Source organism: Pogoniulus pusillus, chromosome 6 (assembly GCF_015220805.1).
Source record: "Pogoniulus pusillus isolate bPogPus1 chromosome 6, bPogPus1.pri, whole genome shotgun sequence".
NCBI lineage: Eukaryota > Metazoa > Chordata > Aves > Piciformes > Lybiidae > Pogoniulus > Pogoniulus pusillus.
Window position 1 is genome coordinate 13,126,924 of NC_087269.1, and position 16,793 is coordinate 13,143,716.

The following is a 16,793-nucleotide window of genomic DNA, read 5'->3' on the forward strand; positions in this document are numbered from 1 at the left end:
AAGAGACCCTTGAAGATCATCTTGTCCAACCCCCCTTGCAGTGAGTAGGGGCACTTCCAACAGGATCAGGTTGCTCAGGTCCCCACAGGTAATAGCCAAGACTCTTCTATAGCTGTTAATGTTAATAGGTAGTGCATTTACTTCCTTGCTTTAGGGATGCAACTGGTGTCATTTCTGCTGGATTACATGATGGCTTTGTGGATGTGCCTGCCAGTTCCTGAAAACAGCTTTGGCAGATTTCCTTCATTCCAGCTGTGTCAATACACGAATCTGAGGGGTTTGGGGTTTGTTGTTGGGTTTTTTTTCTGTTCAGCTTTTTTAAATAGGGAGGAGAAGCCCTGGGGTAACAGTTTAAACCACAGCAAATAGCTGCAAATACACTTGGGGTTTATATATCAGTTTATGTTATCAGAACCCAAAGATAAACTGTGTGCTTTGCATACCTCTGCACACATACAAAAGAAGTCACAACTGTTTTGAGAGATAAATATATTAGTGTTTTCCCAAATATGCACCTCTGGAAAGCTGGTCACCTACTAGCTTATAGGATTTGAACAAATACAGTAATGTTTTATTTTCTAGTTGCCTAAGACTCTGAATATCCATTGTCTCTACCAGTGACGTAACCCATGAAGTATTAGAGCTGAGTTGTATATTATCCAGTTTTCTCTTTTTCCCATGAACATTTCTCATGTTCTGAACATTTATTTTTCTCCAGAAGTATGAGGACACATGATTCCAATCCCAGCAGAAGACAAGAGTAATATGTATTTGAATGCAGAGGTCAGGGTGTGAATTTCCATGTATACACATGTGTGTTTATGCATATAATGTGATGTGAAACCTATCCAAGCAAACCAGATGTTTAAGCCAGAATCTGAGACGTGCTTTAGGATTCTTTGGCTAGTGCTTATGTACACACCTAGTCAGCTGCTTTTCGTCCAGGTAAGTCCTGTGTGGCAGCAATAACTAGGATATTTGTTCACGTGTAGTGAGCCCTCTGTGCCAGCCACAATTGCAATCAGAGGAACTGGAGTCCAGCACCAAGGGGGTATGCTAACGGGACAGCTGAGAAGTCTCCACCTACCAACGCTACAAGATTAGTAGTAGAAGTGAAAGAAGGCAACAGATTGAAGGGATTAGGATAGCAAATCTACAACCACATAGGCTTGAAACAACTACTTACCATAATAGCCAATGATTGTAGGAAAAATCTCTGTTCTCTCTCTCACGTGTTGCAGCACCCAAGTTTCCATATTCCTTGAACTCAGTAACATGCAAAGCAGCTCATGGAATGCAGTTCTCTGTGCTGCTGCTGATCTGTAGTCATTTGCAGTTACTGTCAGGTATTGGTGAAGAACAGCAAACTGTGGTCTCATCTTTTGGCATTTCATTCCAACCTTTAGGTATGTAAAGTGAAGTGCTGTTTTGTTAATGGCCAAAAAATATCGAGAGAGTTTAGCCTTCCAGAAGTCCCCAACTTTTGCTCCTCTAGAAACATAGAATCATAGAATTGTTTTGGTTGGAAAAGACCTCTAAGATATTGAATACAACAGTCTACCTAACACCACCATGGCCATTAAGCTGTGTCCCAAAAAGCCATGTCTACCTGTTTTTTAAACACTCCAGGGATGGTGACTCCGATGTCTTCATGGTTAGCCTGTTCCAATACCTGACCACTTTTCCAGTGAAGAAATTTTTCCTAATATCTGGTCTAAACCTCTCCTGCCACAACTTGTGGCCATTTCCTCTCAATCACTTGATGCTAGAGAGAAAAGACCAACACCCTCCTCCTTTCAGGTAGTTGTAAAGAGCAGTAAGGTCTCCCCTCAGTCTCTTCCAGGCTAAACAGTCTGACTTCCCTCAGCTGTTTCTTACAGGACTTGTTCTCCAGATTCTTCAACAGTTTCATTGCCCTTCTCTGGACCCACTCCAGGACCTCAGAGTCCTTCCTGTGAGGGGCCCAAAACTGAACACAGTATTCAAGGTGCAGCCTCATAAGGGCCAAGTACAGAGGTGTAATCACTTCCCTACTCCTGCTGATGACACTGTACAGAGCAGGATGCTGTTGGTCTTCTTGGACACAAGAGTAAACTGCTAGCTTATATTCAGCTGGCTCATGTTCACCCTGAGGTCCTTTTCCGTCAAACAGCTTTCCAGCCACTCTTCCACAAGCATGTAGTATGGCCTGGGGTTGTTGTGACTCAAGTGCATGACCTGGTACTTCATCTCTGGAAGCCTTCATCTCAAGTGTTGTTTCTGTCACCAAATGAAGTAAGAATTGCTACAGCCTGTACTCTGGAGAACACAACTCAGCTTTCAGACTGTCTCTAAGGAGAGAAAGACATGTGTCTCCAGGGGCACTCCATTTGTGCTTTGGGTGATCAGAGTTCCCAAGTGATGCTTTGAAGGTTGGGTTCTTACTATGTTTTTGTAAGGACTCCTCTAAATCTGAATTGAATACTCAGGCAAGGCACAGGAGTGCAAAAACTCTCTTCCTTCTCTTTTTGTGTTTTCTCTTCATTAAGTACAAAAACTGTTACAGTGGTTTGAATATTGAGAATAGCTTGCTGGGCAAAATGTAGCCTGTAGCTGTGTGACTGCTGTTGAACAGCAGTCAGATGTATGTCTTCTAATATATATCCTATCAGATACACGAGAGCAGTCAGACCCAGACACTTGGGTTTGCAACACCTTGCCATACAAGTTTTCTGTGGCAAATGGAGTTGCCTATGCAAAGCATGCTTCCTAGTGTGTAGCTGTAGGGTGTGTACTGGCTGGGAAGAGTCATGACATGTAGTTCAGCTGGAGTCCTAATGTGTAGTCCAGTTTGCTTTGGATATGGTACATAAAGGGTGGTGAACCTGTGCTGTGGATATTAATTGTTTTCAAGTAGGATATCTGCCACAAGCACATATTTTTTTTCTTGAATATGTCTTTGAGCTCCACTTCCTTCTTTAAAAGAAGACAAACATTGCTTCGTGGTTGAGTGGTGGCTGCAGGAAAGTCTGCAGTGCATGCAGGCTGGAAAACAAGATGAAAGCTGCCTTTAATGTTACACCAACTTTAATAATTCATCCTGAGATGACAGCCTTAGTCAACTGTGCAGTGACTCATGCACATACTTCTTTACCCCAAACTGAAGTCAGCTTCATGCTAGGAAAACCTCTTGTGTATATCTCTGTATTTAAAAGAAAGATGTGTCTTTTGTGAACTGTAAGGACAAACTGCTTGGAAGCTGGACACCAGCCTTCATACCAGTTCAGTGCATTCAACCCAGAGACAGCCAAGTGTGTGGGACTGAAGGGACCTTTTTGGGAGGGCAGAGCCAGCATGTACAGTGATAGTGTTTAACAGCATACAGACACTGTAGTGAATTTTTAGGAAGTGTGAGAATATTTAGGAAGTGTGAGAATATGCTTACTGCAGAAAATCCCTCTTGCAAAATGCTACTTCTGTTCTGCTTCTGCATATCCTTTGGAGGTCTGTCCGAGGCAATTACAGCTGACTTCCCTATGTGTATCAAATATACATGTACTGGGTGGGAAGGGCTCTATAGGGGCAGAAAAAGCAAGCACCTTTATCCATGCAGAATGCTGTTACTTTGGCTATTTTAATGAAGTCAGTCACGTCTCTGAAGGAATGTCATCGGCTGTTGGCACAAAAAGCTCTGTGTACCAGGTCTGGAAGTGACCTTATTGCATTTAGAACTGTTTTGCATGACAATTGAATCTGTCAGATTAAAAAAGAGAGATGGGAGGGGGGAAAAAACCCAACCACAAAAAAAACCCCACCTCAAGACAAAAGAACTTGAGAGAGAACAAATGTACCAGACTGCTGCTTGAGTGGGATTTTTCCAAGACTCTTGAGAGGTGGAGTGTTATTTAAGTATTTGTTTAGAAGAATGTGTGGTCCACTCGTGCAGGAGAGATTCTCATTCCCTTTTATAGCATTGCTGTCCTTCTTGTTTACTTTAGTTAAGTTCATAAATTGACAAAGTCTATAGAGAAATTAATGCCTGGAGGGGGAATTAGACACTCAATGTTCAGCATGATCCTACAATTTTAGTGTGTTGGGTTTTTTTTAAAGACAATTTGTAGCATTTTGATTGGGCAAACTTCAACAAGAACAGCTAATTCTCCTTTTGGGGTGGAGAAAGGTACAACATTGAAGCATGGATAGGTGAAGATTCACATAAACATAAGCAAAACTTGCATAAGAAAGTCCTTTAACTGTGTTCCAGCAGTTTCCTGTGGCGTGGGTTGTGGATAACACTTGCCTTTTTTTTTCCTTTTTCTCAAGTCTCTTGAGGAGAGGACTGGGAATACAGTTAAAAATAAGAACATGATTTTTAGAATCAAAGTACCTTTGTCGTTTATTCACTCCCCAGTGTGACCAATCTACTTTTGCAGTCATCTTGCTGTGTGCAGGTATGTGGCGAGCTGAACTTTTCATCTCTTAGTAACTATTTTAACTCCATGCTAAAAATGTCTTGGAGTTACCAAAGCCCAGATGGACTCTGTGAGTGTTGAGACATCTGGGCTGTTGCAGCTAGGGATGCTGGTGGATGCCATCCAAAGGGTCAATGTAAGTGGGGAGAAAACTGAATTTTTAAGGTAGGAATGCATATTCTTCAGTTAGCTATTAAGGAAGGATTTAGAGTATTGGAGAAACGCTCAGGCTGAAGTTGATCTGGGTACAGTGGCTACAGCATTGTGTGCTTTGTGTGAGGTTCAAACTCATTAGGGATGAAGGTTGATGACTCAGTCTAGACATCGATGCCACGTCAGCTTTAGAGTTGTGTTTTGAAGCCTGAGAGAGGAGGGCATCTGTAAGGGTTAACTCAAGCTGTAAAGCACTGCCTAATTTTTACAGATGGTGAGTGCAAGAGTGAACCTCAGGCTGGCTTGGCAGTGCACAGAGATAACTTTACGTAATTCCCTGCAGATGTTGCTGCAGAATGGTTTTAATAATGAATTGTGAAGCCAAGCTCGACTCCACCATGGAGGGAGAGCGCAAAATAAATGCAGTGTTTTGTTCTGCTTCATAAGCAAGTTTTCTAATAATGTTTCTGTGATGTTCTAGGTTGAGAAAGATGGCAGAGATAGTTTGGACCCTTAGAGCTGTGAGTGGCTGGGAAAAAAAGAAGAAAAAGGCAAAGACAAGTAATTTATCTGCACCTTATGAACCTGGTGGTGGGGAAAAGATGGCAGGACCAAATGGCAGCTGCCCTCATGAGTGCTTCTCATGAGGGGGTGATGCAGGGCAACTGCTTCATGATCAGCTGAATTCTGCAGGCCATGGCTGTTGTGCATGGACTGCATTGTGGAACTTGTGTGCACTTCAGCCATTTGCTGATAGGAGCTTGTCAGTTCCTGCACTGTGCTGTAATTCCTTTTCTGGAGGGCTCGGCTTGAAAGTGCTATCGTAATTCATCATAAATTTTTACTTTATAAGGTCTGAGCTGCCTCTGCAGTGTTTGCTTGGTCATTCAAAAGACCTTGCACATCTTGCTTGTGAGCACCCCATTTTGACTTCTCTGATGCTGGAATTTTCTCAGGTTTCTCAGTTGTTCATGATGTTTAAAACACACTTTTTTCTTTTTCCTGTGGACATGCTACTCCAATAGGCTGCATTAAAGCCTTTTATTTTGTCCTTCTGAGCGGCAAGCTTGACATGCGAGATAAGGAATTTCAGAGCAGGGGCTGATTTTCTCTGAACCTGAAGAGATGCTGCTGATTTCTCAGTAGCTGGCAATGTGTGCTAGTGGTACCATGGGTCACATCAAAAGAAGCATGGCCAGCAGGCTGCTCTGCTCTGCTGTGATGACATCTCACCTGGACTAGTGTGTCCAGATCTATAGTACTCAGCACAAGGAGTTCACAAATCTGCTGGAGCAGGTTCACAGTAGCACTGCAAAAATGATCTGAGAGTTGGTCATCTCTCCCATGAGGAAAGGCTGAGAGTGGTGGGGGTTTGAGGCTGGAGAAAGAAAGGCCTGGAGGAGAGACCTTATTGTGGTGTCCAGGACTTAAAGGGGACCTATAAGAAAGATGAGGATAGTTTTTGTGTTTTTTTTCAGCACTGCCTGTTGTGACAGGACCCAGGGCAATGCTTTTAAACCAAAAGAGTAGGTTTATATGACTTGACCCCCAGCTAGTATGTGGAAGCCTGTTAATAAAATCTGTGGAGTCATGAGGATTTCCCGCTGAGGCTTTTCAGGAGCAAGGAATGGCAGTAGGGAGACAAGGTGCCATGGAGAAGGCACATGTACCTATGTCCAGGTGCCGTGGAGGAGGTGCGTGTATCTGTGTCCAGGTGCCATGGAGGAGGTGCGTGTATCTATGTCCAGGTGCCATGGAGGAGGCGCGTGTATCTGTGTCCAGGTGCCATGGAGGAGGTGCGTGTATCTGTGTCCAGGTGCCATGGAGGAGGTGCATGTATCTATGTCCAGGTGCCATGGAGGAGGCGCGTGTATCTGTGTCCAGGTGCCATGGAGGAGGCGTGTGTATCTGTGTCCAGGTGCCATGGAGGAGGCGTGTGTATCTATGTCCAGGTGTCATGGAAGAGGCATGTGTATCTATGTCCAGGTGCCGTGGAGGAGGCGTGCTTGTCTGTGTCCAGGTGCCGTGGAGGAGGCACGCGTGTTTGTGTCCAGGTGCCATGCAGGCACGCATATCTGTGTCCCTGTGCCGTGGAGGAGGCGTGTGTATCTGTGTCCAGGTGCCGTGGAGGAGGCGCGCGTGTCTGTGCCCAGGTGCCGTGGAGGAGGCGCGCGTGTCTGTGCCCAGGTGCCGTGGAGGAGGCGCGCCTGTCTGTGTCCAGGTGCCGTGGAGGAGGCGCGCCTGTCTGTGCCCAGGTGCCGTGGAGGAGGCGCGCGTGTCTGTGCCCAGGTGCCGTGGAGGAGGCGCGCGTGTCTGTGCCCAGGTGCCGTGGAGGAGGCGCGCCTGTCTGTGCCGAGGTGCCGTGGAGGAGGCGCGCGTGTCTGTGCCCAGGTGCCGTGGAGGAGGCGCGCGTGTCTGTGCCCAGGTGCCGTGGAGGAGGCGCGCGTGTCTGTGCCCAGGTGCCGTGGAGGAGGCGCGCGTGTCTGTGCCCAGGTGCCGTGGAGGAGGCGCGCCTGTCTGTGCCCAGGTGCCGTGGAGGAGGCGCGCGTGTCTGTGCCCAGGTGCCGTGGAGGAGGCGCGCGTGTCTGTGTCCAGGTGCCGTGGAGGAGGCGCGCGTGTCTGTGCCCAGGTGCCGTGGAGGAGGCATGTATATCTGTATCCCGGTGCCGTGGAGGAGGTGCGTATCTGTGTCCTGGTGCCGTGGAGTACACGCATGTATCTGTGTCCCGGTCCTATGGAGGACACGCATGTATCTATGTCCAGGCATGGTGGTTAGGGATTGCCTTTTAGCAGGGAGCCCTGTTTAGATGGATGTTGGCTCAGCTTCTCTATGACTCCAAACACAAGACCTTAAACACGGCTCCAAGGCCGTGGTGAAGCTCAGTGAGCCAAACCAGAGGAGCTGTATTGCGAAATAGGCTAGCACTGGGTTGACGTCAAGGCTGTGTAATCCAGCCCTCCAAAGACATCTTTACCATGGTTTGAATTTGCCCCAAGCACACATTTTTAAGTGTAGGCAAGTCTCTTTTGTGCAATGGTGTTTAGTTTCTGAGGAAGAGTTTACATAAACTATTCCAGTCTAATTGGTATCAGCCGAAAGCCAGCTTCTGACATTTTGTGTCTAATTAGAAGTGTGCATTAAACTGTGTTTGCTACTTCTGTCAATGCATTACTAGTAAAACAAAGAACAACCCTGAAGATGTGTTTTTGAAACGGTCTGGCAGATCCTGTGTGTTCGCTGCTGTGGGCTCCATGGCAGGAGAATCCACCTCCTGCTGAGAGGAGGATAACTAAATTTAAACTTTCCAACCATGAGCTTTGTGAAGCAAAGTTTCCAAACCTCTGCTGGGCCAGAAAATGGAAAGCTATGTCTGAGTTTTTAGAGTAAATAAATAGAGCTACCTAGCAGCTGTGTGGTGACAAGTCAGGGGTTTGTTGCTTGGAGCACATTGTCTCCCAGTCACAGGCCTTGGGGAGGAATATGAAAGTTTGAAACTAACATCCTCTGGTTAAGTCCTCTATGACTTTGGAAAGAACTTGAGTGACTTTTAGCATGAACAGTTCAGCATTGGTTTTGGGGGGTTGGTTGGGTTGGCAGAGGAAGGGGGGGTGTATCGTGTGTGGTATTTTCTGGGGGTTGGGAGGGGATGTTCTTTGTTGATTTGTTTTATTAAAAGAAAATTGCATGTTACATAGCAGCAGAGCCCTGCAAAGCTTTCCTTCCCCATGCCAAGTCCAGGAGGTGGCTGCATCACCATCACAAAACTTTGCCCCACCACAAATTAACTATTTTTTGTGCCCCATGTCTTTAGAATCATAGAATCAACCAGGTTGGAAGAGACCTCCAAGATCATTCAGTCCAACCTAGCACCCAGCCCTAGCCAGTCAACTAGACCATGGCACTAAGTGCCCCATCGAGTCTTTTCTTGAAGACCTCCAGGGACAGTGCCTCCACCACCTCCCTGGGCAGCCCATTCCAATGCCAATCACTCTCTCTGGGAAGAACTTCCTCCTAACATCCAGCCTAGAGCTCCTCTGGCACAGCTTGAGACTGTGTCCCCTTGTTCTATTGGTGGTTGCCTGGGAGAAGCCACATTAGCTTCTCCTTGCCTTTGCTCATCAGGCAGGCTTGACAGTCATGTGAGTTTTGTCAGGTTTCTGTTCAGGTTTATGATGGCCATTAAAGCCTGTAAACTCTTCTGAGGTGCATGTGGAGAAATAGCTGTTTTCTCAGCTCCCTTTAAGGAGGCTGAAAGACAGATGTTGAACAATAGTCCTGACAAAGCAACTTGCATTTTTGGGTGGAGACTGGGAGACTAGGATCAGCAAGCTCTCGGGTGAGCGAGTTTACATCAAAACCAGGGAAGGGTTCAATGAATCAGTATAGCCAAGCAAGAAAAGAGGCAAGGGTAATTATGACTGGGATGCATTTAACTTCAACATGGCTTACCTATAATTTCTTTAATCATCCATCCATGGATGTGACTCAAAGGTTATATTCATATTGTTGGTGAATATTTAACCTTTTTGTAGGCAGTGTTAAAAATGTGGATGTTTGAGTAGGAAGGCAAGTAACTGGTGCTTATGGTCTGCAGTCTTATTTCAGTTAGCTTTTCTCTCTTCTTTCTGTTCTGTGCAGCACTTTCCAGCTTCCCAGGGCACTGAATTCAGGTCACGTTTGTTAAAACACCAGCTCTGGTGACAAATGTTCTAGAAGCACTTAGTATTTTATATCCTGTTCCCAAATCGAGGCCCTTTTAATGAAGTCAGCCCTATCTCCACCTTTCAATTCCTGTGTTACCTCATGTTAGGGTTTGTGCTATTTCACACTGGCATACCCAGAGATGTGCATGTTTTGATGCAGTAGACGGACATGTTGCAAGACTTGCTTTGAGAAATTGGAAGAACTCAAATCGAGAGTTGTCATGGACACATTCCAGGTTTCCCAAACTGTTGTTTGCTCCCTTACAGCCTTTTTAACATGAGCCTTGCCTGCACATTCGTTTCACTCTTTTAGAGTACGTGATGGAAACGGTATAAAAGAACTAAACCCTCTCTCTTTTTGGGAGGCATAACCCAAACCTACAACGAAGCTACTGACATGGTACCACCTTGTCAATAGTGCCTTGACATTCTTGTTCCTCTTAACATTGACCAACAACTTTCTTTACTTCCTTTTGTAGGCTGGTGGTTTGTGAGCACAGCAGAGGAGCAGGGCTGGGTCCCTGCTACGTACCTGGAATCACAAAATGGAACCAGAGATGACTCTGACCTCAATACATCCAAACTTGGGGAAGGTATGGAAAGCTTTGTGTTATCAAAGGGAAACTCTTTCACTTGCTTTATGCTTTTCTCCCCCACAGGAAATCTTTGACAACTTTGTGGCTATTAGTCCAGTACAGTAACCTTTTTCTCCTTTCTCGTGTCAGTAAATTGTTGCAGAAGAAATTGGAGTGCTATGCCTGCAATTCCTTTGTGACCTTCTGTCAGTGTGACAAAAGGTTCAAAACCTGAAAGAGTGCTGATTTTAATGCTCTTTAAATCATACAGACAGCTTATGTACAAGTCCAAGCAGCATGATCTAGCAGAGGTCTTGTACTCTCATGTCTGTGGAAGGAGAGAACTCGCATGTCTCATTTGCAGAAATTCTACAAGTGAGAGCTTTTATTTTATTTGCTTGTTAGAGCCACAAGCCATTAAGAGCAGTGAGATTTAATGGTTGCTCCTCATTACATTTTTTTTCTTTAATTAATCCTTGAAACTAGTTTCACTGCTGTTTTCTGTGGTCTGTGATTGTGTGAAACAAAAGTATTTTTATTTGGTGTGGTCTCGTTTTATTAAAGCTTAGATGCCATTTGTCATGTACATGTATTTAGCTGTGCTGTTTTTTTGGCTGAAGATGATTAATTCAGGTTCCAGAAATTGAATAGTACAACCTCACATTTTCCTCTGTTCCATTATGAAAGACTAACCACATCTTAATGGACTTCTCATGTAGCAGCTGTGTACAAAGGACGTTTTTATTATGTTTTGCTTCATTCTAATGAATCTCTTGCTAAATTTCTAGGTGCTCTTGACATGACAGTTATCTAAAATGTCAGCTGAGTTTCAACATACCTTTCCTTAGCTCAGGCAGGAGTCTTAGAGATGTGTTGGGGTGACCATCTGCCCACTGAGATAGCACACAGGCAAAACATAACTTTGTGCAGAGCCCCAAGGGCGACATCTGTGGCTTATTGAAATCTTTGGCTCTGTAACTCATTTTTCCCTGCTCAAAGCTACCCATATCCTGGGTCACTTAGGGTTTAGAGACAGACTGGCTGTAGACTGGTAACCAGTCTGGTATGATGCAACATCTTAGCAAGCGTAGAAGCAGTTAGTAATGTTTCTCTGTTAGTAAAGAACAAAAATGTACTGCTCTTTCAGAAAAGAGTTGAAGAATGCCTTGTCTGTTGGGCTGTAGCTTTCTCCCTTTTCCTGAGTCTTAAATATGGTCATGTTTGACAGACTTATTGCTTAGACTGCTTGCATTTTCAGGTCTTGTCTGCCTTTCATGTCACCCTCTGGTGTGTATCTGCACAGGGCTGTTGCCACACAGCAGTCTTTCCTGGGTGATGGAAAATCCATCAAATACTTCTCATCTTTTTCCTCAGTCCCACTGAATCCATTACACTGCTCTTCTTGTCTGTCTGTGCTCAGCAGTGGTGCTCCCTGCCTTACCCCAAAACCAGACACAATGAAACCTGTTCTTTCTGTTCAGCTCCATCTTAGGGACAAATATAATTGCATTACCTCCACAGCTGCTTTGATGTGCCCCAGCTTTTGCTTGTATCCGAGTAACTTTGGTTTGTGTTACTACTGCAAAAGCAGAGACTTCTTTTGTTTATCGTTCCACCCCCCACCAACCAGTTATTCTTTACTTGGGCTATTTTTCTCCTAATAGTTGTTCTATAAGAAAGAAAACTCAGAATCCACTCTTGAAGAAAAGTGAAAGTAAAAAAACATGCTTACACACAACTTGCAAATTCTTTCTCATTAGATAGGAAAAATGGGCTCCAATATGACTGCAGAGGAAGGCAGTTTATGTGGATTAGGTACCTTAGTCTCTAGAGTTCCTACAACTTTGAGTGACCCCTGGAGATACTGACTTCCCACATCTCTGCAGTCGATACCCTGCCTGAAGGGGTGGGAATGCTGCAGTGGGCATCTTTGTGTCAGCCTTTTGGCCCTCTTTGTTTGCAGGGGCTCTGGAAGTCTACAAGCCAGACAGATGTAGATGTCTGCTGTGCTGTGGCAGGTCCTTGTAAAGATAAGGAGGTGTCTAATGCAACTTATTTACAATGCTGCCTCTATATAGCAGTAATATTTCCATGTGTCTCTGTTTAAGGAGTCTGGTCCCTGAGAAAGACAAAGTTTCCTCTCTGCATATGAGCCTGCACAGCATCATTTGTCAGGATGAGAGTAGGCAGTTGACTGCTACCTGGGCCTGTGTTTAGACCAAAGCCGTCCTACAAGGCTTGGCAAACATTCAGAAAGCAATCTAAAGAAACATTTGCAGCCCCAGGAGCTGTTAAAGTAAACATCTTTTTAAATGGTCTCTGGAAATGTTTAGATAATAACTTTTCTGGTGACTGTGGTATGGCCAACCAAGTCCAACTCTGAGATCAAATGGTAAATTCAGTGGTTTTGAAAAAACACCTGACACAGACAAAACCATCACTGTGATATAAAAGGGCTGTTGCAGATGCAGTGTAGTGGATATATAGAATCAGAGAATCACTCAAAGCCTCATCCAACCTGGCCTTGAACACCTCCAGGTAGGGAGCACCCACTGCCTTCCTGAGCAACCTGTTCCAATGTTTCACCACCCTCACTGTAAAGAACTTCTTCCTAACATCTGGTTTAAATCTCCTCTCTGCCAGTTTAAACCCCTTACCCCTTGTCCTGCCATTACAAGACCTTCTAAATAGTTCCTCCCCTATAGATACTGGAAGGCTACTACAAGGTCTCCTCAAAGCCTTCTCTTCTCTAGATTGAAGAGCACCAATTCTCATATCCTGTCCGCATAGGAGAGGTGCTCCAGCCCTCTGATCATCTTTGTGGCCCTCCTCTGGACTTGCTCCAACAATTTGATGTCCTTCATGTGTTGAGGGTTCCAGAACTGTACACAATACTCCAGGTGGGGTCTTGCGAGGGACCCACTGTGTTCATGAGTTTCTTCTGGATGCTAAGTCCTCCAACTCCTGGAGAGATCACAAAGCTGTGGGTGACTGTTCTGCATTGACACCTGTAGCAGATTTCTACCCCTTCTTCCTGCAAGTCTTCAAAAACTAATTTTCTCTCTTCTTGTATAGAAACATCCTAGTGCAAGGAACCTTACTGTGAACTTATCTTCTCTCTCTGCTATGATCTGTTTGTCTAGTGGAGGTGTCCCAAGTTGCCTCTTCTGTAGTGTGTGTGCAACTGGCAGCCTAATGTCCTGTTGATTTGGAGGAAGCCACCAGGTTAACCCAAATGCTAGGAAAAAACACTACCTTAGAAGTAAAGACATCTCATTTTTCTTGCTACCATGGGCTTCCAAGAGGATCACTGACTTCTGTCAGCCAAAACCACAGCAATCTATAAACTTGAAATCCAGTTCCTCTGAAAATTTGTCATGGCTCTTTGACCCAGGTAAGATCAAAGGGAAATACAGAATACCAGAAACTAGATGTGTCTAGTTCACAAGTCTGTTCAACACCACTTGCCACACCTGCACTAGGGTGACAAGGGAAGTAAGCTAAGGAGAAACTGAGGAGAGTGAGTTGGGTGCAGAAATCTTATCTAAGACCCTGGCAGATACAGAGGGTGAGAAGACAAAAGCTACTGTTGGAAGAAGCTATTATTTTGTTCAGCTAATCATTCCCCAATCGGACAACTTTGCTATGCCTGATTAGCTACAGAAGGCAGTTGTGAAAAAACAATGGTGTTTGCTCTCATAAGGTATGTTCCCCAAGTGAGTGCTCATAAGCAGAACTGATTATTTGTGGTGATAGTGTTTGTGAACAGCTTCCCTGCATCACCAGCAAAACAGTTCTGTTTGCCCCCTAATGATAGCTAAAGAAATATGTTTTGCATTGTTTTGTGGCAGCACCAAGCACCCTCACAGTAGCTGCCAAACTGACATGGAAGCACTTGAATGGAAAAAGGGAAATGTTTGTTTTTCTGAGACAGTCAAATGCTTCATGTGTCATTCACACCTTCTCCAGCAAAAGGAATTGAGTACAGATCTACCAATGGGATCTGTAAAACAAGTGGTGTCCTCTGTGCACAGCTGCTCTCACGATGCCATTTCCCTGATGTCTTCCTTTTGCTTATATTTTAAGCATAAATTATTGTTTCAGTGTGTAACCAATTCTCAGCTGAGCCTGTTAGCTTCTTGAGCCTGCTTAATAATTGTGAAGTTAGATTTTTCCCTTGTGTTTGTAATTGGCACTTTCAAAGTTTGGATCATGACAATTAGCTGTGGCAGTGATTGAGAGTCACATCTTGCAAGCAAGGAGACGCATCAGGCACTTTGAGCTTGGGTTCTGTTCCTGAATGCTCTTGCTACAAGTGAACTCACATAAGAGAAGCTGCCTTCTTTTTTTTTTGATTCATTAAGTTATTTATTTGTTTCTTTTTTCCTGGATTTTGTTTATAGTGTGGCAGCTTGCTTAGAGTAGATTAGAGCCCTCTTTGATTTGATGTCATGTGCAGTAGACTTGAACTCTTTGAAGACCGTGAAGCCTAACTAGGAGATGCAACAATAGTGATGTTGATCTGTCCTGCCACCACAACCTCCTTGGACAAGTTGTCTTTAGTTGTGTAGTTTTTTTGTGGTGTGTGTATGCTTTCGTTTTGTGGTTTTTGTTTTGTTTTTTAAGGAAGGTCAATGTTGGCAATTTGTGACAGTTCCAGATGGTTCATGCTGCTCAGGCTCAAGAACCTAACTTGTTCTATTGTACTGTATAAACTAAACCAAAACATCTACATCTCACCTAACTCATTCCTGCTAACAAGGTCAGTGCTTGTAAATACCATGTTTTATTTTTACTCCTCACCCTGCCATCATTTTTTTTTCTTTTTGTTTGTTTCCATCCATGTTCCAAACTAGTTTCTAAGAGACGCAAGGCTCACCTGAGACGCCTGGACCGGCGATGGACACTGGGCGGGATAGTCAACAGGCAGCAGAGTCGAGGTGAATTAATAGCTTCCTATGGCACTAGCTCCTAAGGGGGCATCAAAAGCAAAGCTGCAGCTTCAGCTGTTGTGCACCAGGGTCTGCAACTTTGACACTCTGGTAAGAGAGGCTGAAGCTCCGTAGTTCAGATGTGGATTTTGTGTATGACAGCTAGAGGGTGTCTTGGAGACAGGATTAGGCACACCAAGAGCTGGAGGCTAATAACCAAAGTCTGACTCCTTGTGCTGCCTGGAGAAGCTAACATTTATTGTAGTTTTTCTTAGGGCATATTTGTACTCTCTTTCCTATCTCAACAAGGACAAGTGAAACTTTCAGGGCTATCAAAATGTGAAGAATGCCCAAAAGGTATGGTCAGAGATGTACATGCTGGATAAGTACTTGGTGTGGAAAGATGAGACTCAGTCCAGTTTCAGTCATCTCTCTTCTTTGTAGTCTTGGTACCAAAGACAGCCTTCTTCAGAACTTCTGGGAGCTTTTAATGTCAGTCCTAGGTGTTTAAAATGCCACTTTTAGTAGGATTTGGGGGTTTGTTGGTTGGCTTTATAGTCTGACGGGGAGCATGGAAGGGGTGAGGGGAACACCTTGTGCTCTGAAGCTGTTTGGATGAAGTCTGAGGGTAAAATCTTCCAAAACAAGTGCTTCTCCAGTGTGTATGAATCCCCTTTCCTAGAGCAAATGTATCCCTTTCTATTCCTTTTCCCTTTTCTTGCAAGACTGTCCAGTAAAGACAAGGGAGGTGGAGAGAAGCACCATTTGCACCTCTATGTACATTTTGGGCAACCTTTACTGAGGTATAACCAAATATAAGCAAAGCAGAATCTTCCCAGTTGAGGAAAAAAAGAGAATGTACCTTTAACATAAATAGCAAATTTATTTCTATACTTTTGTGGCAGGTCTGTGTACATGTGTGTGTGTGTGAAGCACATACAACTTTTCAGTGACCTTTTACCTTTGCCTCCAAGTATTCTTGAGGAAATCAAAATAACAAAAGGAACTGGTTTTCCTCCTGCAGCTTGGCCAGTACTCCTCATGAGCACACATGCTGGCTCATGAAAAAGAACTTATGCTTATTTCTGTACCCCAAGTGTTTGAGAGCTACTTACTTTGCGTTGTCAAACTCTGCCAGATACTTCCTGGCAGTTTAAGTGGGAGAATTTCTGGGAATCAGTTTTCTAAACAATGTGTTTACTAGTGTAAATATATCCTTTGTTATTCATACAGTATTGCAAACAAACTTCCATAAAATATTGCCTGCATGATCATAGTTAAGGAATAGTGTGGCCAGCAGGACAAGGGAGGTTATTCTTCCCCTGTACTCAACACTGGTCAGGCCACACCTTGAGTACTGTGTCCAGTTTTGGGCTCCTCAATTCAAGAGAGATGTTGAGGTACTGGAATGTGTATAGAGAAGTGCAACAAAGCTGGTGAAGGACCTGGAGCACAAGCCCTGTGAAGAGAGGCTGAGTGAGCTGGGATTGTTCAGCCTGGAGAAGAGGAGGCTCAGGGGTGACCTCATTGCTGTGTACAACTACCTGAAGGGAGGCTGTAGCTAGGTGGGATTCAGTCTCTTCTCCCAGGCAACCTGCAACAGAACAAGGGGACAGTTGTGCTGGGGAGATATAGGCTGGATGTTAGGAGGAAGTTCTTCGGAGAGAGTGATTTCCTATTGGAATGGGCTGCCCAGGGAGGTGGTGGAGTCACACTCCTTGGAGGTGTTCAAGAAAAGCCTGGATGAGGCACTTAGTGCCATGGTCTAGTTGACTGGATAGGGCTGGGTGCTAGGTTGGACTGGATGATCGTGGAGGTCTCTTCCAACCTGGTTGATTCTTTGACTCTACAATAGTTGACTGGTAAGGCTCAAGACCTAAATTCTCTTCCCATGTTTTTCCTCTTGTACTACTATCTGTGCACATCTTCTCCAGACCTGTCTTTTCACTACTGTCACAGTGTCTTCTCTATTGCAGGCT

At 44.6% G+C, this 16,793-nt stretch overlaps 1 protein-coding gene across 6 annotated transcripts in view; it reads left to right on the top strand.

Moving 5' to 3' along the window:
* The window catches only part of SH3PXD2A (SH3 and PX domains 2A), a 285,081-nt gene that overhangs the window by 233,620 nt on the left and 34,668 nt on the right, over positions 1-16,793 (top strand). For 3 of the 6 annotated variants that reach the window (XM_064144446.1, XM_064144442.1, XM_064144443.1), the window contains 2 exons: positions 9,788-9,901; positions 14,740-14,823. In XM_064144446.1, coding sequence (XP_064000516.1) covers positions 9,788-9,901; positions 14,740-14,823 — 198 coding nt within the window. The remainder of the gene's footprint in view (positions 1-9,787; positions 9,902-14,739; positions 14,824-16,793) is intronic. The other 3 variants (XM_064144447.1, XM_064144444.1, XM_064144445.1) reach the window with 1 other exon arrangement.